The sequence below is a fragment of the Sminthopsis crassicaudata genome, chromosome 3 (assembly GCF_048593235.1).
Source record: "Sminthopsis crassicaudata isolate SCR6 chromosome 3, ASM4859323v1, whole genome shotgun sequence".
NCBI lineage: Eukaryota > Metazoa > Chordata > Mammalia > Dasyuromorphia > Dasyuridae > Sminthopsis > Sminthopsis crassicaudata.
In genome coordinates this window covers 524990839-525018183 of record NC_133619.1, presented here as the reverse complement: position 1 = coordinate 525018183, position 27345 = coordinate 524990839, and the positions used below count along the sequence as shown (strand labels likewise).

The following is a 27345-nucleotide window of genomic DNA, read 5'->3' as shown; positions in this document are numbered from 1 at the left end:
CTACCCTTCAGGGAACCCAGTTGGGTAGTCTCATTCAGTTGGAAATCTTGGCCAGGGACATGGTCATACCCTCTATTGAGTTGAAGATTAGTCCAGAACTACTCCCAGTAGCTCAAACTCCCAAGATAAGTAATCTCTTTTCAATTGCAGATCTATGCCTAGAGCATGTCAACATTGAATAAATATCTTCTCAAACAGGAAGATATCTTCTTCTCAATGTAACCCACCTTTGCTATATTCCTTGCCCACTAAAAAGTCTCTCTTCCTAGCAAGCTGGCTTCTCAGTGCCAATAAATCCCTTTTTGCTACACAGATTTTGGATTTGCGAATTCTTTTGTGTAGTACCTGCACCTCCAACCTCCCATCCCAATTCTCCCACCTCATCATTTGCACCTCATCACTTGGACCAATTCATAACTCCAACAATACTATATGTACCTATGTACTATATGAACTATATGTACTGTATGTACTATATGTCTTTCCAACATTTAATATTTTCATATCTTGTTACCTTTTTCAAATATCCAGTTTTTTAAATCAATTTAATTGAGATCTATAATATAATTGTTGTAGGGAACTCACAGTGAGGAAACTCCCTTAATCAATGGGGATCCACAATTGTTCAATAGCATACAGTTTTAGAGAGCTCCTTAGGACACTAAGGGATTGGGAGATTTGCCTAGAATCACAAAGTTATGATGCCTTAAAAGCAGGACATAAACTCAATCACTCCTGACTTCAAAGTCTATTCTCTGTCTTTTACACCATGGTAACTCTCTAGTGAAGCAACATGTGGCATAAATTTGGCACTATACTTTTATGGGAAGTCTGAAAGGACATGGACTATTATTGACTTGGTATTGGTAGAAGAGGAGTGTAAGTGAAAATTTAATGAAACAGATGGCATTTGAGCTAGACTTTATAAAGGATAGATGGATAGGATTACAAGTGGAAATGGAGAAAGGGGGGAAGGGCATGGAGTTAACTATTCAAATAATAGGTAGGAAATTATGGGACATTTCTGGGGATTTAATTATTACATTAAAGTTCAATTTAGCTCATGGAATGGAATAATGAAAGAACAAGTTAGAAAGAATAAAACCAAATTATGGGAGAATAAGAAATTGAACTTTAATTAGGAGGCAATACATACAATCATTAGTGGAATAACATGATCAAATCTATGCAAAAAGAAAAATGTATCTGTCAAATGCATTATTGTGCAATCTGAAAATTTGTAATAAATGGGTTTTCTAAGAAATATAGAAATCTGTAGCTCCAAATCAATATAATGGGTTTTCTAAACATCTCTAAAATCATTTAACTTGAAATAATGTGGTATTGCCAAAGCTGTAAAATGAAAACACAACTCAGAATAGAAATCTCTTTTTAAGTCAAATCTTTCCCCAAAACAGAACAATGACCTATTTATTTAGAGGTTAAATAAATTAATGCTTTAAAAAAGGGATTACAAGAAGAAAGACTAGCCTTTTTTTTTTTTTTTAAACAATAACAATAACAACAATTAACAGCTAGCAAATTATTTATATAGCACTATCTGGTAGGCTTCACAAATATTATTTAATCTTCATGACTGCTAAAAATTCTTCAAAAGAGGAATGACACATAAGAGATAAAGCAATTTCAGTTGCCTCTACAATCTAGGACATCAAGGTTACCAAAAGAGGTAATGATTCAACAAACAAATAATAGAGGCAGTTACTAGAACTCACTTAGCACTCCTTATCTCATATTTCACCATGCTCTGACAATTTAAAAGGGCAGAAGTTTGCTCAGGCTGTGAGGTGGTACTCTGAGCTGAAACAAACCTTCACCAGGGAAATGAGGTACTGATGAACTGGGGTAGGACAGTTGTGGCATTCTACTAAGTCTGTGGGAAAGAGCCCAGAATCCAACTGGGACCAGTTTTGTTTCCACCTTCCCCCACTAGAAGATGGTTGATACATAAATGGACTGAGGCTGTTGAGCCATGAATTGTCCAGAATGGGACAAAACTGAGATGTTTTTGAGGTCCAGCCTCTGAAGAAAACACTATCAAAAAGAAAAAAGCCAGAAAGTTAGCAATAAAGGACTATGAAAGGAAATAAATAACTAAAATTATCAAAGATTTAAGAAGGAAATACTCAAAGATCTTATGTATAAGCAGATAAACCAAAGGGAGAAATATTGATATTAGAAGGAAATGTAGCTTCCAGATCAAGCAAAAGAGTAAAATCATTCTGAGCAACTTATGGTTTAATATCTGGAATTACTATTCCTTTTTATCCTAACTTTCCACAGTTTCCTTTGATATTCTAGGGCTTTTATTTTTACAAATGAATTTTGTTATTTCTTTATTGATATTGATGTCCCTTTGGTAATTGGATTGGCATAACATTAAAAGTATAAATCAACTTTTGTAGTCTTGTCATTTTTATATTTGCACAGTCCAATCATGAACACTGAATATTTTCCTGGATGTATAAGTTATTCTTTGATCCTCAGTACTTTTTATACATATTGTAATTATTTGGAATTGAGTTCCCTGTCTAATTATTCTTGGATTTTGTTATTATCACATAAAAATAATGCTAATTTTGGGGGGTTTTATTTTATGGCTTAATAATTTGTTGAAGCTATTAGTATCTTTTCTGATTCCTAGCATTATATAAGTCAATTATCATATCATTAGTAAATAAGAATTGTTTTATCTCTCCTTTATCTATCTTTATTCCTTTAATTTCTTTCTCTTGTCTTATGTTGCTATTGCTTTCTAGAACTTTATCAAATAGTAATGTGGAGAGTTAGCATCCTTGTTTTACTTGCATATTTATTTGAAAAGTTTTAGTATATCTCCCTTATATATATAATGCTTGCTTTTGGTTTTAGTTAGATAATTTTTATAATATTATAAAAGATTTCTCTAGGCCTATATTTTCAGTGTTTTCAGCATAAGTGACTATTGTATTTTATCAAAGATTTTTTCTACATTTGTTGAGATAATCATGTGATTTTTGGATGTTTGGGTTTTTAATTTGATCAAAAATCTTGATTGTTTTCTTAATATTGAACCATCCTTGCATCCCTGGCATAAATCTAATTTGGTCATAATGAATGACTTCTTAAATGATTTTCTAAAGTTTAACAGGATTTTAAATAAAATTTATATTCATTTATAATGTTGGTAGTTGTTCTGTGCTTTACCCTTCCCTGGTATAGATATTAGAACTATATTTGATTCATAAAAGGAATCAGATTAAGTGTTTTCTCAATTTTTGAAATTTGTAAAGTATTAGTACTAATTGTTCTGTTTAAATTTGATAGATTTCTCCTGCAGATTCATCAGGAATAGAATCTTTTTTTCTTTGGTGGTTTCCATAATAACTCATTCTGTCTATTTTAATGAGAATTTTTCAACATTAACCCTTGCAAAACCTTCTGTTCCAAATTTTCTTCCCTACTTCTCCCCACCTCCTCCTCTAGATGGCAGGTAGTCCAATACATGTTAAATATATTAAAATATATGGAACATGTAACTTTAATACTGATATTGGTTTGTTGTCTGATTCTTTTTAGTTGTTCTCTTGTTGGTCTCTTTTTAAAAAATCTTTTGAATTTTTGCTTTGTCTGATAGCATAATTTTAACTCTTGGTTTTTTTTTTTTTATTCATTTGATGCACAATAAATGTTTTTCTGGCTCCTCATTTTTATTCTATGTGTATCTTTTGTTTATGAATCTGTTTAATCCATTCACAGTGAAAGTTACAGGACGTAAGTGTATAATTTTCTTCCATTTGTCTCTATTTTCTTTTCAAATTAGGATTTTTTTTTCCCTTCTTTTTTTTTTTTTATACACAGTACAACTGAAGGAATACAGTACTGTATTTAAAAAAAAAGAGAGGGGGAAAATCCTAATTAAAAAAAAAAAAAATAGAGACAAATGGAAGAAATCCTTATTACCACTAGCTTTCTTCTCCTGTATGGACATATACACACATACTCCTGTATGTATGTATACCACATACACACACACACACACACACACACACACACACACACACACACACACACACACATGCACAGTAACCAAAAGTCATCCCCAACAAATGTGATTACAAACTATTAATAACCATGTAAAAGTACACGTAAAATCATTAATAATAAGGGATACAAATCAAAATAACCCTGAGGTTTTACTTCATATTTGCAAATTGGCAAAGATGACCAAAGATGGAAATTGTCAGTGCTAGGGAGGTAATGGGAAGATAGATATACTAGTGCATTGTTGGTGGATCTGTGAATTAGTACAACCATTTGGAAAGCAATTTGGAATTATTAAAACAAACTTCTAAAATGTTCATACTAACTGACCCAGAGATCCAATTACTATGCTTATACATGGCCATTAATAAGAACAAAGTGCTTGGTTACAGCAAGATACTTATTACAATAGTTTAGAATTGGAAACAAAGTAGGGGTCAATCATAGAACCATAGGAGAACTGTGGGGCATAATTGGAATATTACTGTTCTATAAGAAATGATTAAAGTGATAGTACAGAGAAATATAAAAAAGTCTGAGTGAAGTATATGCAATCAAGGAAACAATATATACAATCACAACAATGTAAATGTAAAGAACCACACACATCCCAAAAATCAAGTCAAGCAAGTAATGAATGTGAAAAATTCAAGAGCAGCCAAGGAAGACTGACATGAAATGATATACCATGAGGTAAGTAAAACCAGAAAAACAATATATACAATGACAACAACAATGTAAATTAAAAAAAAAATAACACAACTCTGAATGTTATAGAATTATAATTACCAAACTTAAGAGAAAATCAACTATTCCAGTATCTTTGACAAGAAAACCCCACATGGGTTCACAAAGAGTCAAACACTACTGAAACAAATAAATAACAAAAATAATCATGAGATTTCTTTGGAACAAGATTTCTCAGATAAATATTTATCTCTCATGATACCAACTTTTGCTTTATGTTTAAGGATTAGAATGACTTTGTAAAGAAAAAAAGAATCAATCAAGTTCCCCTTCTACCAAATTTACAAGTTGAAAAAATCCAAAAATCCCTTTTCACAACCAACATCATCAGAAATTCAAAAATTAAAAGATTAGGTTAGATTTAAATCTGACTTGAGTTATACCAAAAAGTATTTAGGTGTCTCTTCAGCTTTAATCAGTCTTTCTTACATCAAAAATAACAAAATTGTAGGGTAACATTAAAGTATGATCATGAAACAAAAATGTGCTTCATTTCATTAGTCACAGGCTACATATCAGCCAGCTGACAAAGCTAAAAATATGCCACACTTAAATTTGTAAACCATAAGGCCATATAAGACATAAGACAACACTGAGAGAAATGTGCCTTCTTTCTGGTTTTGACAGTTACATTTTAAAGAATAATTTAAAGAATTAAATCCTTCAGGGCTTCCCTCCCCACAAAAGATAATCATATTATAATTTGCTGATCAGTAATGTTCTGAGTTGTGATTTCTACATTACCTAATTCTGGAGTCCCAATGTTAGAAAGGACTTCCGGATACCCTCTCTGACCCTTACCTAAAGCATCACTCTCTTTATAGTAGTTCCTTAGTTGCAGAAAGAAAGGTGATCATTCTAATCTAGCCCCCTTTCTGAGAAACAAGGTCCATCTACAACACACTCCAAAGGAGTCATCCAGTGACTTGGAGGATATAACATAACAGGGAACTAACTCCCTCTCACAAGCAAATTCCATTTTCAGATGTTTGGGAAGCTTTTCCTCTGTAGTGTTCTGGTTGGTTTTCTGGAGGTCTTGGGACCAGCCTTCCTTTCAACAGAGTAATCACCACAAGAATAGCCAGGGATAAAGTCCAAATCATTTATTGTCTCTTTGCCTGGGGCCCAGGGTAGCTTTCTGGAGGCCCTTCAGACAGGCCTTAGTTTCAGTGGAGAAATGAAGGAGGACAGGCCAGCCATCATAGTATAGTGGTGGAAGATGGAATGAATGAATCTGGCTGAGTTTGTCCCAGCTTATATGTTCTATTACAGTTAAATCCATTCATCATACTGAGTATAAGCCAATCATTATATCACTAGGAAACCATTATTTATTGTAAGATTAATTCAATCATACACAATTTAGAGAACTATTAATCACCATGCTAAACTAGATAACCATTGTCTCATCAATTCCACTGAATTAGCACCTTGTAAGAATCCTGGTTTCAAATACAGAGTTCTGGCCCATAACAGTCCTCTTCCTCCACTCTGGCATCAAGTGGGGTAAGTCTAATTTTTCTTCTATCACTGTCATTAACAGCATTTTTCTAATATTCTAAAGTTTTCAATGCCCCTTAAGTACATTTTGTTGAGTATCACAATAATCCTGAGGTATAGATACTGGTATTTTTATCCCCACTTCATAGACAAAGCTGGGAATGGTTAAGCGGCTTACCTTAGGCAACGTTTAGTAAATATTAGGTAGGATTCACAACCAAGCCAACCAGGCTCCAAGTCCAGCATTCTATCTATTGCATACACTGCCTCAAAAAAGCATTGAAAAAGCAGGCAGAAGTTAAAATGTTTCATCTTTCTTCTTGTTGTTGTTCAAGAATTGCGAAAAATCCAGAGACCATGAACACTGAACCTGAATACTGAGTTTTCCAGATTGGGGAGAGAAGCAGTGATAGAATAACCATATTGTAGTTTGAATACCACCTCTAGGGACATGTTCCTGCCCCTTGGGGATTTAGAATCACAGCTTTAATTTAAGAAGAAATAATATAAATGTTTTAAGGTAAGGCAATATATCCATTTTGTTTTAGAGAAGGAAAATGAACTTGCCTGGTAAATATTCCTGCTTTAGTGAGTGACTTCTTTGGATTAAATTGTTTATTAAATTAAAGCAGATTTGGCTGTAAATATCTGAATACTTAAAGGTAATTAGAAATACACAAAGAGTAAAAGGATCTACCTTGCATATATGGGTAGAAAAGCTGTGATCACTCTTAAGAGACCAAACTGAAAAATAGAAAAAGTGTATTCTTCATCACCTTGTTAGACTATAGAAATGGGTGTGATACCACAAGGTTGGGGGGGAGAAATGTTAATTTGATTTTCAAAAAAGGGAAGATAATAGAGTTTGTAAACAATAGTTTGTAAATCTTATTAAGTTTGGCTGTGATTCTTGACAAAATTCCAGGATATACAATTATACAATTAATGGGATGGTTAATGAATATCTATATAGGTAAAGAAAGCAGAGATAACAAAGAGCTAGCATGGAGTCATCAGGAATGGGTCATAATACTAGATGGACCTCAGCTCCTCTTTTGACAGGATTTTTAGAATAATAGGTCAGGGGAATCCCTTAAGTATAGAGAAGTGAAAGTAACGGAACATAACTCTCCTGGCATGGTCTATCACCAAGTGCAGAAGCACTGGAGTGGGAGACAGTATGTCACCTGCCAGGAATTGCAAGTAAGCTAGTCTATTTCTATTTCAACTTCATAATCAATCAAAAGAGCCTTTATTAAACACCAACTATGTACCAAATATTTTGCTAAAATAAGATATAGAACAGATGGATAGAAAGAAGTTATTTTATTAAAAACTGAGGGTATTTGTCTACTGTAAACTTCATTTGAGTTGTTGACAGATTGCTGGACCTGGATTCAGGAAGGCTGAGTTTGATTCTCACCTCTGATACTTGCTAATAACTCTATGACACTGGACAAGCCAACGAACCCTTGTAAATCTGTTTCCTCCTCTGCAACATGAGAATAACAATTTAACTATCTATACTTTACAAGGTTGCTGTAAAACTCACCAGAAGTAATTTGTATAAATCACTCTGCAAACCATAAAGTGCAAGAGAAATTAGCATTATCAGCCATTCTTTCCAACAGCATGTGGATCTCCTGGCATGCATACTCCCTTTGCAGGTACAGACTGGCAACTTGTTAGCAGTTCCTCGTTGTAGGGAGTTCCTGAGCTCCTGAGAGCGTGTGACGTGCCCAGGCTCACAGAGCGAGTATGAGCAATAAGCAAGACCCCAACCCAGCCCTCGGGACTCCTCGGCCAGCTCCCTCTTCATGGTGCTGCTACTCTCAGCCCTGGGATGGTGGCAAAAGCTAGGACAAAAGTCTGAGACTAAACTAGGGGAGATGCCGGTCTATCTTCTTCCATGATATGGCCACATTGATTTTTTCAATAGAATGTTTAGCTAGAAGAAGAAACTACTTGGAATTGGTGGAAGTAGAGCAGTGATCACAGAATGGCAGAACGGGAAGGGGCCTTCCATGGCCATTGAGCCCAACCAGTCCCTGTACAATGTCTCCAGCAAGTGACCCTACAGGCTTTTCCCCTGGCCAGAAGTTCAGATAGCTCTAGTCTTCAGGCCCTACATTTTAGTAAAAAAACAAAACAACCCCAATAAATTTAAAGATACAAAGTGTCCATAGGCAACTGCAAGAGTACAGATATAATCACTGACAGTACTTCGGAAGCACCTGAAGATTTTCCAAGAGTTTTACAAATGTGATCTCATTTGATCCCCACAATGACCCAAAGAGACAGGTGCTATTGTTATCTCCATGTTACAAAGAAACTATAAAGAAGCTAAACAATATGTCACATGAGAATCCACTGAAGGAAATGGGGACATCGGGCCTGAAGCACACTGACAAGGACCATGGGAGCTGCCTTCCAGTATCTGAACTTCTGGCCAGGGGAAAAGCCTGGAGGGTCACTTGCTGGAGACATTGTACAGGGACTGGTTGGCCTCAATGGCCATTGAAGGTCCCTTCCCATTCTGCCATTCTGTGATCACTGCTCTACTTCCGCCAATTCCAAGTATTTTCTTCTTCTAGCTAAACATTCTATTAAAAAAATCAATGAAAAGTCACGCCAGCTTTCTGGGCCTCAGTTCAACAAGTATTTCAAGTTTCTTAATCACAAGTAGCTAAGAATCTAGCTACAACTAAACAGCTAGAGTTCCATTTCTAGTCATCAGGCCTCTCCAAAATAGTGATGACTGTCTGAAAAGAAGCTTGCAGTTTAATAAAAGAACTGATTAGACACTCTTTGCAGATGATATGATGGTATACTTAGAGAACCCCAGAGATTCTAATAAAAAGCTATTAGAAATAATTCAGAATTTTAGCAAAATTGCTGGATACAAAACAAATCCACATAAATCCTCAGCGTTTTTATACATCACCCAACAAAATGCAACAGCAAGAGATACAAAGAGAAATTCCATTCAAAACAAATGTCAAGAGTATAAAATATTTGGGAATCCATCTACCAAAGAAAAGTCAGGAATTATATGAGCAAAATTACAAAACACTTGCCACAAAAATAAAGTCAGATTTAAATAATTGGAAAGACATTCAGTGCTCTTGGATAGGCCGAGCAAATATAATAAAGATGACAATACTCCCCAAATTAATCTATTTATTTAGTGCTATACCAATCAGACTTCCAAGAAACTATTTTCATGACCTAGAAAAAATAACAACAAAATTCATATGGAAGAATAAAAGGTCGAGAATTGCAAGAGAACTAATGAAAAAAAAGTCAGAGGAAGGTGGTCTAAGTGTACCTGATCTAAAGCTATATTATATAGCAGCAGTCACCAAAACCATTTGGTATTGGCTAAGAAATAGACCAGTAGATCAATGGAACAGATTAGGTACAAAGGACAAAAAAGGGTACATCTATAACAATCTAATCTTTGACAAACCCAAAGATACCAACATTAGGGATAAAAATTCATTATTTGGAAAAAACTGTTGGGAAAACTGGAAATTAGTATGGCAGAAATTAGATATGGATCCACACTTAACACCATATACCAAGATAAGATCAAAATGGGTCCATGGTTTAGGCATAAAGAATGAGATCATAAATAGATTAGAGGAGCAGAGGATAGTCTACCTCTCAGACCTGTGGAGGACAAAGGAATTTATGACCAGAGGAGAACTAGAGATCATTATTGATCACAAAATAGAAGATTTTGATTACATCAAACTAAAAAGTTTCTGTACAAACAATACTAATGCAAACAAGATTAGAAGGGAAGTAACAAATTGGGAAAATATTTTTAAAGTTAAAGGTTCTGACAAAGGTCTCATTTCCAAAATATATAGAGAACTGACCCTAATTTATAAGAAATCAAACCATTCTCCAATTGATAAATGGTCAAAGGATATGAATAGACAATTCTCAGATGATGAAATTAAAACTATTTCCACTCATATGAAAGAGTGTTCCAAGTCACTACTGATCAGAGAAATGCAAATTAAGACAAGTCTGAGATACCACTACACACCTGTCAGATTGGCTAAGATGACAGGAACAAATAATGATGAATGTTGGAGGGGCTGTGGGAAAACTGGGACACTAATATATTGTTGGTGGAGTTGTGAAAGAATCCGGCCATTCTGGAGAGCAATCTGGAATTATGCCCCAAAAGTTATCAAACTGTGCATACCCTTTGATCCAGCATTGCTGCTATTGGGCTTATATCCCAAAGAAATACTGAGGAGGGGAAAGGGACCTGTATGTGCCAAAATGTTTGTGGCAGCTCTTTTTGTAGTGGCCAGAAAATGGAAAATGAATGTATGTCCATCAATTGGAGAATGGTTGGGTAAATTATGGTATATGAAGGTTATGGAATATTATTGCTCTGTAAGAAATGACCAGCAGGAGGAATACAGAGAGACTTGGAGAGACTTACATCAACTGATGCTGAGTGAAATGAATAGAACCAGAAGATCGCTGTACACTTCAATGCTGTATGAAGAAGTATTCTGATGGAAGTGGATATCTTCAACATAAAGAAGATCCAACTCACTTCCAGTTGATCAATGATGGACAGAAATAACTACACCCAGAGAAGGAACACTGGGAAGTGAATGTAAATTGTTCGCACTACTGTCTATCTACCCAGGTTGCTTATACCTTCTGAATCTAATACTTAATGTGCAATAAGAAAATGGTATTTACACACATATATTGTATCTAGGTTATATTGTAACACATGTAAAATGTATGGGATTGCCTGTCATCGGGGGGAGGGAGTGAGGGGATAATTTGGAAAAATGAATACAAGGGATAATATTATAAAAAAAATTACTCATGCATATATACTGTGAAAAAAAATTCTAAATAAAAAAAATTACTCATGCATATATACTGTGAAAAAAAAATTCTAAATTAAAAAAAAAAGATTTACATGAACTGATATTGAGTGACATAAGCAGAACCAGAGGAACATCATACACAGTAATAACAACATTGTATAATGATAAACTAAGACAAGCTTAGCTCTTCTCAGCAATACAATGATGTAAAACAATTCCCAAAGACTTATGATGGTAAATTCCATCAGAGAAAGAAATATGAAATAAGAATGCCAATTGAGGTATATTATTTTCACTTTTTCTTTCTCATGTTTTTTGTCTTTTGTTCTGATACTTCTTTCACAACATTACTAATGTGGAAATATGTTTAACATGATTACACATGTGTAACCTATATCCAATTGCTTGTCATCTTAAGGAGAGGGGAGAAGAGGAAGTAAGAAAATTTTGGAATTAAAATTCTTGTAAAAATGAATGTTGAAAACTATATTTACATGTAATTGGAAAAAAATGTAATGCTATTTATAAAATAAAGAAAAAAGCAAAATCAATTAAATGAAAAAAATAGGATAGAATGATGATTCATAATTTCAATATAATTCTCTTTTTATGTTCTATTTCTATATGGAAATACTTTTTTATAGTGATTGACAGGTACAGAATATGTATATATGTATATGTATATATGTATGTATATATATCCACATAAGTATGTATGTACAGATATAGATGTTACAAGGACGCATAATGAGAAATATAGAATACTGAATACATACTAGATTTTGAGTCAGAATATGTGTTGAAATTCTGGTGCTGTTACCCACTGTCTTTGGGCCTTACTTGAGATATTTATCTGTTCTAGACCTCCATTTTCTCATGTATGAAATGAGCATGTTCAAATAGACTAAAAGTGTCAAATATGTACCCTAAAACATTCCCAAATACAGTCTGAGCCAGATTAAAATATAATTAGGAAATATTTAACAAAATAAATAAAAATAAGATAAAGCAAAAAAAAAACTATTGGGAAAACTGGAAATTAGTATGGCATAAATTAGATATGGACCCACACTTACCACCATATACCAAGATAATCAAAATGGGTCCATGATTTAGGCATAAAGAATGAGATCATAAATAAATTAGAGGAACAGAGAATAGTCTACCTCTCAGACCTGTGGAGGAGGAAGGAATTTATGACCAAAGAAGAACTAGAGATCATTATTGATCACAAAATAGAAGATTTTGATTATATCAAACTAAAAAGTTTCTGTATAAACAATACTAATGCAAACAAGATTAGAAGGGAAGTAACAAATTGGGAAAATATTTTTACAGTTAAAGGTTCTGATAAAGGCCTCATTTCCAAAATATATAGAGAACTGACCCTAATTTATAAGAAATCGAACCATTCTCCAATTGATAAATATTCAAAGGATATGAACAGACAATTCTCAGATGATGAAATTGAAACTATTTCCACTCATATGAAAGAGTGTTCCAAGTCACTACTGATCAGAGAAATGCAAATTAAGACAAGTCTGAGATATCACTACACACCTGTCAGATTGGCTAAGATGACAGGAACAAATAATGATGAATGTTGGAGGGGCTGTGGGAAAACTGGGACACTAATACATTGTTGGTGGAGTTGTGAAAGAATCCAGCCATTCTGGAGAGCAATTTGGAACTATGCCCAAAAAGTTATCAAACTGTGCATACCCTTTGACCCAGCATTGCTGGGATTATATCCCAAAGAAATACTGAGGAGGGGAAAGGGACCTGTATGTGCCAAAATGTTTGTGGCAGCTCTTTTTGTAGTGGCCAGAAAATGGAAAATGAATGTATGTCCATCAATTGGAGAATGGTTGGGTAAATTATGGTATATGAAGGTTATGGAATATTATTGCTCTGTAAGAAATGACCAGCAAAAGGAATACAGAGAGGCTTGGAGAGACTTACATCAACTGATGCTGAGTGAAATTAGCAGAACCAGAAGATCACTATATACTTCAACAACAATACTGTATGAGGATGTATTCTGATGGAAGTGGAAATCTTCAACATAAAGAAGATCCAACTTACTTCCAGTTGATCAATGATGGACAGAAACAACTACACCCAGAGAAGGAACACTGGGAAGCGAATGTAAATTGTTAGCACTACTGTCTATCTACCCAGGTTACTTATACTTTCGGAATCTAATACTTAATGTGCAACAAGAAAATTGGATTTACACACACATATATATATATATATTTTTTTTTAATTAATTTTATAAGTATACATTTTTTGACAGTATATATGTATGAGTAATTTTTTTTATAACATTATCCCTTGTATTCATTTTTCCAGATTTTCCCCTCCCTCCCTCTACTCCCTCCCCTAGATGACAGGAAATCTCATACAATTTTACATACACATATATATTATATCTAGGTTATACTGTAACACATTTAATATGTATGGGATTGCCTATTATCTAGGGGAGGGAGTAGAGGGAGGGAGGGGAAAATCTGGAAAAATGAATACAAGGGATAATGTTATAAAAAAAAATAACATTGAATTTAATATATGTGACTATAAATAATATTCACAGATTCATATATAATCATATCTTTATGTCTATTTGTGTATATGGAAAAGTGAATGTTTTTTCTTTTGCTATTTGTTAAATGCAGAATTTTTTTAAAAGTAAATCTAAATATTTTGGACAAGTGTGAAGCACAAAAGACAGAGACATAAACAGCCTGACCAAAAAAAAAAAAAAAAAAAAAAAAAGAACTGATTAGAAACTAGAATTAAGGGTTAGGGGCAGGCTAAAATAGAAATGTTCCTATTAAGAGCTAAGTGATTCATTCTTTGGTTGCCTCTCGAAGGTACTACCCCAGGCAAGTATTAAATTTAAAAGAGATTAAGTAATTTCTCAAGCCTAAGAGATTCACAAGATCACTCAAAAGACAATATATTCCATAAAACTAGAAAAAAATAACTAAAGATCTTCTCTATTCCCAGTCCAGTGATCTTTACTATAAAGTATTTTCTAAACTATAGTGAAACAGATGTGAATTATTGTCATTGTTATGCTGCCATCCTTCAAGAAATGGCTTCATTCTTCTCCAGGGATGTCTCCTAAGTTCTGAAAGTTGTTTGGCAGTATGAAGAGGCTGAAGGGTGACTGGCATGAAATGTCTGCAAGAGGAAATCTTCAAATATGTCACTTCTGTTTATAAATTAATTCAAAAGCATTTATCATGCCTCTTGTGCTAGGGAGGACATGGAAAACCAATTGCCCAGTTCATGCCCTTAAAAAAATTCCCAACTCAAGTGAAAAGACAAAATACACACATGAAATAATGGTGAATCAAACTAGAGAGTCAGAGTTAAGGGACAAATAGTATGCTACAGACTAAAATGTGATCTCTAAGAAGGCAGAGTAATAATAGAATTTGAGAGAAGATTTATGTTCTAGTCCCAAGTTCCATTACATAGTTTCATGGCTTTGGGGAATTTGGCTTCAATTTTACCATTTATAAAATTAAGAAGTTGGATGTGATGATTTCTAAGTCTCTTCTTCCTGTGACTATATGATTCTTTTTATCCGTTAGAAAAGTTGCTTTAGTTCCATGGAACCAAGAGCAAAGGTAACAGATTATTTTCCAAATGAAGAAAGGAAAAGAAGCAATTTAATTGATAAACTAATTTATATGACGAGATGGGAAAATTTCTAGTTGGATCTACACGCTCAATCCTAAATGGCTGATTTTTTTCCTATATAATATATAGTGCTTATAACAAATCAGGTCTATATTATAGGAAGGAAATGGCTTTATTCACTTATTTGCTGTCATAGACTTATAGCAGTTTTGCAATTCAGAAACGACCTCCGAGATCATATAATCTCAGCCATTTGCTTTACTGATAAGAAATAGGAGTTCAGAGAGATTTAGTCATTTGTTCATAGCGATGGAGGTGAGACAAGAACCTTGGTCTCTTGACTCCCAGCCCAGTCTTTTTGCCACACTATGGTTTAGGTCTGTCAATCAATAAAAAAGTAACAATTTCAAGGATAGTCCTCATGCCATGGGTACTCTAAACGCACAGTAACATTAATTTTTAGAATGTATTGTTGTAGGCAATAACTATTATCTTCTCAACAGTGAGATTTTCTGTACATCAAACATTTGGACCCCTCTCTTCCAAATGAGAGACTATGAATGTGAAGATAGATATATGTATAAGTATATGTATATAAATATTAAGATCTATAGATTTCCATATCTATCTATAGATATCAATAGAGAGAGAGGCAGTGGATAAAAAGACAGATATTATCTATTGTATGTATATATATATATATATATACACACACACACATACATATCTCTATGTAGAGAGAAGAGAGAAAGAGAGAGAAAATGATTAGCTCTCAGCACATTACCTATAATTTCAATAACATAAAGAACTTCTGGATAAAGTAATCTCCTCTGTGAGTACAAACCACCAACCTTACCATACTTTATATTCTTAGAGAATTATCTAGAGCACTAAGAGATAAAGTGACTTATTCAGGATCATAAAACCTGTCTGTTTTAAGGGCAGGACTTGAACCCAAGTCTCTCTAGCTTTGGAGCTAGCCCTCTACAGATTATGCCACCCTGTCCTTCAAACAATTTTGCTTTTTTTAATAATTCTTTATCATAAAAGTATTTTATGACTCAATTAGAGGGATGAATAGCTATAAGTCAAGGTGATGTTGAAAACAAATTATGTCAAAAAATTTTTTAAAGCTTCTCATAAAATTTTTTCCACTATGTTTATCAATTATATCACTACAGAAAAGAACAAATTAAAGGAAGAAAAGGAAATTTGGAATATTGAAATTGAATATTGAATTATTAAAATATTCCTACTACTAGATAGCCAGGTCTTGTTAATATCTAGTATCTATCTTCCAAAAAGCTCAAAGACCTTTTATTTTTTTAAATTATTATAGCTTTTTATTTACAAGATATATGCTTGAGTAAATTTTCAGCATTGACAATTGCAAAACCTTTTGTTCCAACCAAAAAGCTTAAATTACATCTTGTTAGTTTTTAACATTCAAGAAAGCAAAAGGTAAGCTATGGCTTATAAAAATGGTGAAATATAAAGGCTAATCCAGGCAGACAACTTTCCATTTCAGTTGTAAGAAAGACTAAGCTAGGATCACTGTCTTGAGGCCAAGGATCAGATAAGGCTAAGAATCAAATGAAAACTATGCTATCAATATGCCAAGGAAAGTCAGAGGGAGCAGTGACCCCTGTGCCTGATAAAGTTACAGTTAATTAGAAGAATGATCAAGTACAATGAGCATCTCTTTGGCATATGCTAATAAATTATCACAGATCTGACTGAAGCAACACTACTTTGCTATTACTAATGATGATGCACAATTTCTTAAGAAGCTAATCACATTAAGTTTTAAGACTAATTTGGAAAAATGAATCTTTTTTATGTGCACAATTCAATAGTAAGACATCAAATGTCTTCTTTTGCCTTAAAAAGTCCTATGTAAGAGGCCTGTGCTTAGGGAATATTTCTTACCAGTTGCAAGTATGAGTCATAGAAGTCAAAGAAAATTTTGAAAAAACAAAGACAAAAAAAACCCTTAAATGATAAAGATGTGTAAATACGTCATGGTACAAAAATTATAGCTTGCTTTTTTCTTAAAATACAGAGCTTTCTCTGACTGGTATCCTTGCTTCTTTCAATCCAGCATTTTGGGGCTGAGAGACTGGCTATATAGGCTTTATGCCAAAAATTCCCAATCCGGGATCTGTAAACCATTTAAATAATTTGAAAACTATATTTCAATATTACAACATTTAGACTATTTTATTTTACACATTGAAAAGGATTCACAAGCTTAATCAAACTACCAAAGGGGACCACAGCACATAAAAAGGGTTAAGAACTGCTCTAAAAACTGAATAAAACCCAATCCTGGGTATCCTAGGGCAAATAAAGAACAACAACAATAATAATATTAGGTAACATTTACACAATGTCATATTATATGCCAGGACTGTGATAAGTGCTTTACTATTATATTATTTATTTTTATTTATTATTATATTATGGGATTCTCACAATTTTGGGAGATAGGTACTCCTACCCCCATTTTATATATAAGGAAACCAAGGAAAATAAAGACTGAGTAATTTCCCCAGTGCCATACAGCTAGTAAAGAGCTGAGATTGGATTTACTCTCAGGTCTTCCTCATTCCATGCCTAGGACTCTATCCCTGGGCCACTACTTGACTTACAAAGCTCTAGGCAGAACATAAAACCAAACAAAGCCTGTGGCCAAGGAATGGGATGACCCAAGCCCAAGGGCTTAGCAATGCACCCAAAACTATCACAACTTTTTCTGACAGCTTTTTCTAAAATCAGCTTTCTCTCAATTACCTGAGTATCTATCATACACTAGATGTTTAGAGGAGAAAATCATCTGAAATCTCATCAAAACAGAGACTGATCCAGCTTTGATACCCAACATCTAGTTAGCTCCCTCAGTTGAACCTCCTCTCTGATTGGAAGTGTGGAGATCAAAACAATAAACCCCTCCCAAAGTCTTCCTTTACAGAGGACTTGGAACTCTCCAATCAACTTCATTTTCTATTAACTGTTCTGCCTGGTTTCTATCCCATGAACATCATCCTCTCTTCCTTGGGAAGAAAGGGCTTTTCAGCTCTCACGTTTGCATATTAACTTTCCCATTAGATTATAAGGTCCTTCCTGTATGTGCCAAAATGTTTGTGGCAGCCCTTTTTGTAGTGGCTAGAAACTGGAAAATGACTGGATGCCCAAAAATTGGAAAATGGTTGGGTAAATTGTGGTACATGAATGTTATGGAATATTATTGTTCTGTAAGAAATGACCAGTAGGATGAATACAGGGAGGCTTGGAGAGACTTACATGAACTGATGCTAAGTGAAATGAGCAGAACCAGGAGATCATTATACACTTCAACAACAATGCTGTATGAAGATGTATTCTGATTGAAGTGGATATCTTCAACATAGAGAAGATCTAATTCAGTTCCAATTGGTCAATTGATGGACAGAATCAGCTACACCCAGAGAAGGAACACTGGGAAATGAGTGTAAACTGTTTGCATTTTTGTTTTTCTTCCCAGGTTATTTTTACCTTCTGAATCCAATTCTTCCTGTGTAACAAGAAATTCAGTTCTGCACACATATATTGTATCTAGGATATACTATAACATATTTAACATGTATGGGATTGCCTGCTATCTAGGGAAGGGGATGGAGGGAAGGAGGGGAAAATTCGGAACAGAAGTGAGTGCAAGGGATAATGTTGTAAAACATTACCCATGAATATGTACTGTCAAAAAAAAAAGTTATAATTAAAAAATAATTTTAAAAAATCTTAAAAAAAAAAGATTATAAGGTCCTTGAACTTAGAGGCTTTCTTTTTCTTACTTATATTTCCAGTATATGACACAGTGTTGACAAAAAAGAATTCTACATTATCTACATCTACAATAATCACCTACCCCAAGTTCTAGGGCCAATGTGCCTCCCTAAGCTCTCTTCTTCTATATGGAGATTCAAAAACATTTTATTCAAAGATATGGCAGTTTGTCTAGGCATCTCTCTACTGATTCCCAAAACTGGTATTGTGACATAAAATGGGTCCTGACCCAAAGATTTCACAGTCTCTCAAAACAGTGCACAGTTAGGGGTACCTTTCACACTCAAATGCAACATTCACTTTCCCCCTGCTCCTTTAAACAAAGCGAAGCCTGTCACTTTAGTACAAATTGGGATATGTGCACCCCAACAGGGATCAGCACACCATTCAATGGAATACACAAAGAAAATAACAGAAGTTCTACAAACATCTTTTTTTTTTCCCAAAAAAAAAAAGTTGTTTTTTTTTTTTTTTAAAACATTTGTTATACAAATTGGGAAAACATTTTTACAGTTAAAGGTTCTGATAAAGGCCTCATTTCCAAAATATATAGAGAACTGACCCTAATTTATAAGAAATCAAACCATTCTCCAATTGATAAATGGTCAAAGTATATGAACAGACAATTTTCAGATGATGAAATTAAAACTATATCCACTCATATGAAAGAGTATTCCAAATCACTATTGATCAGAGAAATGCAAATTAAGACAACTTTGAGATACCACTACACACCTGTCAGATTGGCTAAGATGACAGGAACAAATAATGATGAATGTTGGAGGGGATGAGGGAAAACTGGGACACTGATGCATTGTTGGTGGAGTTGTGAAAGAATCCAACCATTCTGGAGAGCAATCTGGAATTATTTCCAAAAAGTTATCAAACTGTGCATATCCAGCATTGCTGTTATTGGGCTTATATCCCAAGGAAATACTAAAGAAGGGAAAGGGACCTGTATGTGCCAAAATGTTTGTGGCAGCCCTTTTCATAGTAGCTAGAAACTGGAAAATCAATGGATGTCCATGAATTGGAGAATGGTTGGGTAAATTATGGTATATGAAGGTTATGGAATATTATTGTTCTGTAAGAAATGACCAACAAGAGGAATACAGAGAGGCTTGGAGAAACTTACATCAACTGATGCTAAGTGAAATGAGCAGAACTAGGAGATCATTATACACTTCAACAATGATACTGTACAAGGATGTATGCTGATGGAAGTGGATTTCTTCAACATAGAGAAGAGCTAATCCAATTCCAATTGATCAATGATAGACAGAATCAGCTACACCCAGAAAAGGAACACTGAGAAATGAGTGTAAACTGTGAGCATTTTTTTTTGTTTTTCTACCCAGATTATTTTTACCTTGCAAATACAATCCTTCCTTTGCAACAACAACAACAAAATTCAGTTCTGCACATATATATTGTACCTAGGATATACCATAAGATATTTAATATGTATGGGAATGCCTGCCATCTAGGGGAAGGGGTGGAGGAAAGGAGGGGAAAAATTCGGAACAGAAGGGAGTACAAGGGATAATGTTGTAAAAAAAAAAAAAAAAAAAAAAAAAATTACCTATGTATATGTACTGTCAAAAAAAATGTTATAATTATAAAATTAATTTAAAAAATTTGTTATAAAGTTTTGTTAATATATAATATAGATTGCACTCTCGGCCTATCTTTCAGGCTATACTTGGGTCACATGTCATGGACAGTTCATGAGGTAACCTAGGAGAAGAGTTAGAGGTTCCACAGTGCAAAAGGGTTAATAATAGTGCTTTTATCCATTCATTCACAGTTTATATATGTTCAGGTAAGTGGATTTCTGGATTATATTACTGAATTTTAGCTAAACTAATCTTCACAAAATGGTTTAAAAAGATTCCTTTTAATCTTCACTTAATCTGCAGAAGAAATTGCAAATTAAAAATAATACTAATAACAAGAGCAGGGAAAAATGCTATTTCTTAGTGAGATCTTTGTCAGCTAAATTACAAGGACAGTTTCAAAGGATCTGACAAGAAGTTGGCCAAAATCAAAATTATGAAGGTTATTTGAAATCTTGATTTTTATCCTTTTATGTTAACAATTAAATTCACCTTCTATGAGCATACTGAATCTTAAGACATAAGCTAATGATAACAAAAAGCCATCACATCCAGCAGGATGTTTTAAAATACAAGCTTTGAAAGTATGCCACCCAAAAAAATCCCTCTTGTGTCCACATAATTTAAAAACCTGTTTAAAGAGACTTTTGTACTGTGTTTCCTAGTGTTAAATAAATCTTCCAAAGAAAGAAGACCAATGGGTTTGAAAATTTTAAATCTTCATATTAAATTTATTATTAATTTGTTTTAACCACAAAACCTGATCTTTGGAAAGAATCTGATAAACTCTGAATCACAGGACATATTTTTAGCTGGAAGGGGCCTAGAAATTATCTAGCTTAATTCCTTTATTTCATAGATGAAAAAAACTGAGATCCAGAGAAGTCATTTAATTTGCTCAAAGCTAAACAGGTAGCAAGCCAAGATTTGAAACTATTTTCTGATTCTAAATTCAGAGCTCTCTCCACTATTCCATGCAACCTCTTACACCAAGACACAAATAATCTGTAATGTTCTTTTGTTTCCTTGGAGTCTCTGGATTTTTCTTTTTTCAGTTCAGTAATCACCCAAGGACAGCCAGGTGTTAAGGTCCAAATCCTTTATCATCTCCTTCCTGGGGCTGGAAAGCCTTTCAGACTGCCCTTGGTCTCAGTGGAGAAATGCAGGAGGAGAATTTGCCATCAGGAGCCTGACTGAAGGTGGAAATGAATCCCCTTGGCTCTGAGAGCTTCTCCTCTGTGGCTCTCAGTCCCTGCTTATGTGCTCCACACTGAGTATAAACCAATCATTGTATCACTAGGAAACCATTATTTGTTGTAAGATTAAATCAATCATATTGAACTTAGAGAACTATTTAAGCACCATGCTAAACTAGATAACCATTGTCTCCTCAATTCCACTTAGAACCTAGTAATAATCTTTGTTCAAATTCAGAGTTCTGGCCCATAACAATAATCTACCTTACAGTAAGAGGTTTCATAGACTGAAGCCAAAGGAAGACAGCTTTGGGGTATCTTTTTTTTTTTTTTTAAATTTTTATTTTATTTTATAATTATAACATTTTTTTGACAGTACATATGCATGGGTAATTTTTTACAACATTATCCCTTGCACTTACTTCTATTCAGATTTTTTCCCTTCCTCCCCCAACCCCCTCCCCCAGATGGCAAGCAGTCATATTATATATGTTAAATATATTACAGTATATTCTATATACAATATATGTGTGTAGAACCGAATTTTTTGTTGCACAGGAAGAATTGGATTCAGAAGGTAAAAATAACAGTTTACATTCATTTCCCAGTGTTCCTTTTTTGGATGTAGCTGGTTCTGTCCATCATTAATCAATTGGAATTGGATTAGCTCTTCTCTATGTTGAAGAAATCCACTTCCATCAGCATACATCCTTGTACAGTATCATTGTTGAAGTGTATAATGATCTTCTGGTTCTGCTCGTTTCACTCAGCATCAGTTGATGTAATTCTCTCCAAGCCTCTCTGTATTTCTCCTGTTGGTCATTTCTTATAGAACAATAATATTCCATAACATTCATATACCATAGTTTACCCAACCATTCTCCAATTGATGGACATCCATTCATCTTCCAGCTTCTAGCCACTATGAAAAGGGCTGCCACAAACATTTTGGCACATACAGGTCCCTTTCCCTTCTTTAGTAGTTCCTTGGGGTATAAGCCCAGTAGTAGTATGGCTGGGTCAAAGGGTATGCACATTTTTATAACTTTTTGGGCATAATTCCAGATTGCTCTCCAGAATGGTTGGATTCTTTCACAAATCCACCAACAATGCATCAGTGTCCCAGTTTTCCCACACCCCCTCCAACATTCATCGTTATTTGTTCCTGTCATCTTAGCCAATCTGACAGGTGTGTAATGATACCTCAGAGTTGTCTTAATTTGCATTTCTCTGATCAATAGTGATTTGGAAGGTATCTTTTTTTAACAGTAAACCTGGTGATGCTGCTTAATCCATCGATACAAATTGTGTCTCAGGCCTGTGAATTAAAAATGACCACCTTCACAAGTTGATGAAAGTCTCCCTCTTCAGGATATACGAGGGTTTTGTGTAAGAATGCCCACTTCCAATACAGAAGACATAAGATAAGGCAGCAGTATTTCTTAGTTGGGGAATTGGAAATGCCAGAATTTTAACATTCCCGCAGATAACATTCAGAACCTTAACAGAAACATTTTGACATTTAGGCTATGCAATGCTTTTACAACAGACCAGTTGCCAAAATATATGCTTTCTAATAAGCCTATAAAATATTTTTTTCCCTTTTTGCTGGGATCCAAGAAGAGTGTTTTTTGTTCTTCTTATCTCTTTCAGTACTTGAACTTTAAAATTAAGATGTCAACATGTCCAAAGAGAAATAAATTAAACATGGATGCCTATCTTGAATCAAGATAAGAAGTTTAAGAAAACTGTCCCAGAGCAGCCCCCATGAAAATAATATTCAATTGTTATTTGATCTCCCCAAACCAAAGCATGATAATAAGTCAAAAGCAGAACTAATCTAAAGGTCTCAAGTATCTTTTAGTAGGTACAGGGATGAAATAAGGGTTTCAGAATTCAAAATAAGTAAAAGATTGCTTCAAAAAGAAAAAAAAAAAGTATGCCCCTTGCACAGGCTTACTCAACTGAGGGATAAAGATTAGGTTGTATATTTTACAAAGAACAAACTAAGGAACAAGACAGTTCAAAAACAAAATAATGATGTTTATACAATAGAGGTTTCTTGGTGTAAGTCTGCATGCTTAGAAATCCCCATTTCATAAACACTTTAAATTTAGGCATCCAAGTCCTTTCAAAGGAATAAAAGAAAAATGTTGCCCTTACATATCTGGATGTTTCTTCTTGGTTCTGGTCATTCATATCAGTGGGAACAATCCGTGTGGCCATTGGTCCCTGGGCAAAAGGTTTCGGCAACTGGCCCCTGAACTCAGATGGAATGAACTGGAGTTGCCAGCTGCCAGGAACACAAATAAAAAATAAATAAATAAATAAATAAATAAATAAGGCGGACATAAAGGAAATACATTGCAAAATTCACTTAAGTAAGCAAAAAGAACCTAGTAAAAAGATAGCACTTGGTGAAAATAATCATTTCTGCCATATTCAGTAATGATCAGACCACATATGGGTCATGCCCAATTCTGAGTATCACAGTTTAGAAGAATTACCTGGAATACATCCAAATAAGATGGGATTGGGGGTGAAGGTGAGTGAAAGGATGTTAAATCATCATGTTATCTAAAAAATGTTTAAGAAATAGGGACATGTAAAGGATATATAAAAGGACAATTTTCAGAGGAAGAAATTAAAGCCATTTATAGTCATATGAAAAAATTGCTCTAAATCACCATTGATTAGAGAAATGAAAATTAAGACAACTCTGAGGTACTACTTTATACTTCTCAGATTAGGTAAGATTACAAGAAAAGACAATAATAAATGTTGGAGGGGATGTGGGAAAACTGAAACACTAATGCATTATTGGTGGAGTTGTGAAATGATCCAACAATTCTGGGGAGCAATTTGGGACTAGGCTCAAAGGTCTACAAAACTGTGCATACGTTTTGATCGACCAGTTTCTATTGTGTCTGTATCCCAAAGAGATAAAAAAAAAAGGGAAAAGGACCCACATGTACAAAAAAGTTTGTAGCAGCTTTTTTTTTTTTGTAGTGACAAGGAACTAGAAATTGATTTAGATGCCCATCAATTGGGGAATGGCTGGGTAAGTTATGTTATAGGAATGTAATAGAATATTATTATTGTATAAGAAATGATGAGCAGGCCAATTTCAGAAAATCCCAGAAAGACTTGCATCAACTGAAGCTGAGTGAAATAAGGAGAAATAGGAGAATATTGTACATAATAACAGCAAGATTATGTGATGATCAACTATGACAGACCTAGCTCTTCTCAGCAATATGGTGATCCAAGACAATTCCACCAGACTTGGGATGGAAAATGGCATTTGTATTCAGAGAGAGAGAACTATGGAGACTGAATGTGGATCAAAGGATAATATTTTCACCTTTTCGTTTGTTTGCTTTTTTTTTTAATAGTTTTTTTCTGCACAACATGACAAATATGGAAATTTGTTTAAAAGGATTGTACATGTACATCAGATTGCTTGCTGTTTTGGGAAGGGGAAAGGTCAGGAAGGGAGGGAGGAAAAAATCTGGAACACAAAATCTTACAAAAATGAATGTTAAAGGGCAGCTAAGTGGCGCAATGACTAGAGTACCAGCTGTGAAGTCAGGACGACCCTGAGTTCAAATCTAGCCTCAGACCCTTAACACTTCCTACCTGTGTGACTCTGGGCACTTGCCCAGGTACTTAACCCCAATTGCCTCAGGGGGAAAAAAGAATGTTAACTATCTTTATATATAGTTGAAGAAATAAAATACTATTGAGGGGAAAAAAGGCATAGTGACAAGAATAAATTTAATCATACATAAATTATCATAGTATAGGCAAATAAAACTTGAATTTTTAATTCGAGGGAGTAGATCCAACTGTAAGTTTCACTGGTACTTGCTTCCTTAAATTGGAATTTCATTGGTATAATGAACTCTTAAAGAGAAAAGTCTCTCTCCCAATGTATATATGCAAAAGATTAAAGGGAATTATAGTGCTGTTTATTTAAGAGAACAGATTACTTTACAGAAATATACAAAATGGAAGGAAAATGTGACAGAACATTTGGGTAAGGATCAATGGAAAAAAGAAACAGAAAAGACTGAAGTGAGAGTATAAAAAAGGATACTTAACCAGGAGGAAGAAATGAATAATGAATTTGGAAAAAAAATACCATTGGTCTAACAAGAGTACATAATATAAGAGTGAAGATACAACTGTAGAGGACTTCAACATGCTGAACATCTGCTAGAATTCTTTTCTTAGGTAATAGCTAAGTAGTTAACAAACTTTCCTATTATCTTAATGATCATTTCATTGTTCAAAAGATGGTAGCAATACCATCAGGGCAGTAATAAGGGCAAATACTATTCCAGATCTTTCTATGATTAATAAGGAGAAACTGACTCCTAAAGTAAAAAATTTAAAAGTCACATTGCCAACTTTAGGTTTGTTGTTGTTTTGTTTTTCTTTCTTTTTTTTTTTTTTTTTTTTCCTGAGGCTGGGGTTAAGTGACTTGCCCAGGGTCACACAGCTAGAAAGTGTTAAGTATCTGAGACCAGATTTGAACTCGGGTCCTCCTGAGTTCAGGGCTGGTGCTCTATCCACTGCGCCACCCAGCTGCCCCAAACTTTAGGTTTGTTTTAGAGAAGAAAAGAAAGCTAGAGGGAGAAATGAGACCTGTGATTTCACTGGTATAAGGAACAACTTGCTTGGAGTGCCAAAAAGATAATAATGGATCATGATAAGAAAGTAAAACAATCTTCAGTCTGGCTGCAGAATTAAAAATGGCTAGTACATCTCGGACATCCAATATTCTGTCCACTTTCCATCAGCAACTGTGCTTGGTTTGCCCTCCTTGGAGCATGATATTCTCATGCCAGCTACCCTCTGATGTCCCTCTCCTTTCCAGATTCCTCTTATATGTTGTTCCCGACTAGATTCTGCTTCTTAAGGACAGGAGCTGTCTTTCTTTTTCTTACTATATACCCACTGTTTAGCAAAATGCCTGACATATGGGGCAAGCACTGAATACTGAAATCAGAACACTTAGCTTTCTGCAGTCATTTCACAGGCCCTTATGGGGCCCAAAGATAGGAAGTGGCTCATGGATGTCCTGACTGACTGCTGGGATAGGACTGAGGAGGATGCAGCTAGGCTTGCAGCAAAAAAGCTCCCTGTCACTCAAAGCAGTGAATTACTCTCCCCACTAAAATAATTGTTAGCAGACATAGGAAACCACCAGAACACTGGACTAATACTGGTCATCGATGGAGGAGACAGGTGAGGAAGTCTGCTGACTGAAAAGGATGTGTTGTAAGCAGAACCTGAATGGACAGAGGAGGTAGAGGGGGTGGAACCTTCTCTATGAGGGTGTGTGGGTGACAATGCTGCTCAGACCCAGCTTTCCAGGCAAAGCCTGAGGACATTTTAGAGGGTCTTCAGCTGTTGCTCCTCACACAACTGGCCTGTACACACTTGAACCTAAAGAGTGTGAGGCAGAGAAAAGGCAGGCATTCCAAGACTTCATTCTATGGGCACAAATGAGCACATCCCAGGCCAAGCTGCTCCTCACAGAATTAATAAGGATCTCAGGACAGTGAGGATGGAGCTTCTACAGAAGTGATCCATCCCGATCTGGGTCCGCAGATGCAGTCAGGCTGAGACCATGTCTGTGGGTGGGAGTTATGGCCAGACCTGAGTTGGGATGGATCATTCTAGGATGCGCCATCCTGGCCACCTGCTAGGGGTGCTCAGCGATGGTTTGCAGCTGCCACTGGAGATCACGGTATCTGGACCCTGGAGGCACCAGGACCACCTATATCTGAAAATGTTTTATGGAATGTCATAACTCTCCTGTGGACAAAACACAGGGATCTGCCCACCAATCCTGGGGTCACCAGTCCCCCTAGTGATAAACCC

General features: G+C 34.9%; 1 protein-coding gene across 2 annotated transcripts in view; it reads right to left on the bottom strand.

Moving 5' to 3' along the window:
• Nucleotides 1–27345, bottom strand: part of ALG9 (ALG9 alpha-1,2-mannosyltransferase) — a 128096-nt gene that overhangs the window by 37793 nt on the left and 62958 nt on the right. For both annotated transcript variants that reach the window (XM_074304281.1, XM_074304282.1), the window contains exon 13: nucleotides 23617–23746. In XM_074304281.1, the coding sequence (XP_074160382.1) occupies nucleotides 23617–23746 (130 nt within the window). The remainder of the gene's footprint in view (nucleotides 1–23616; nucleotides 23747–27345) is intronic.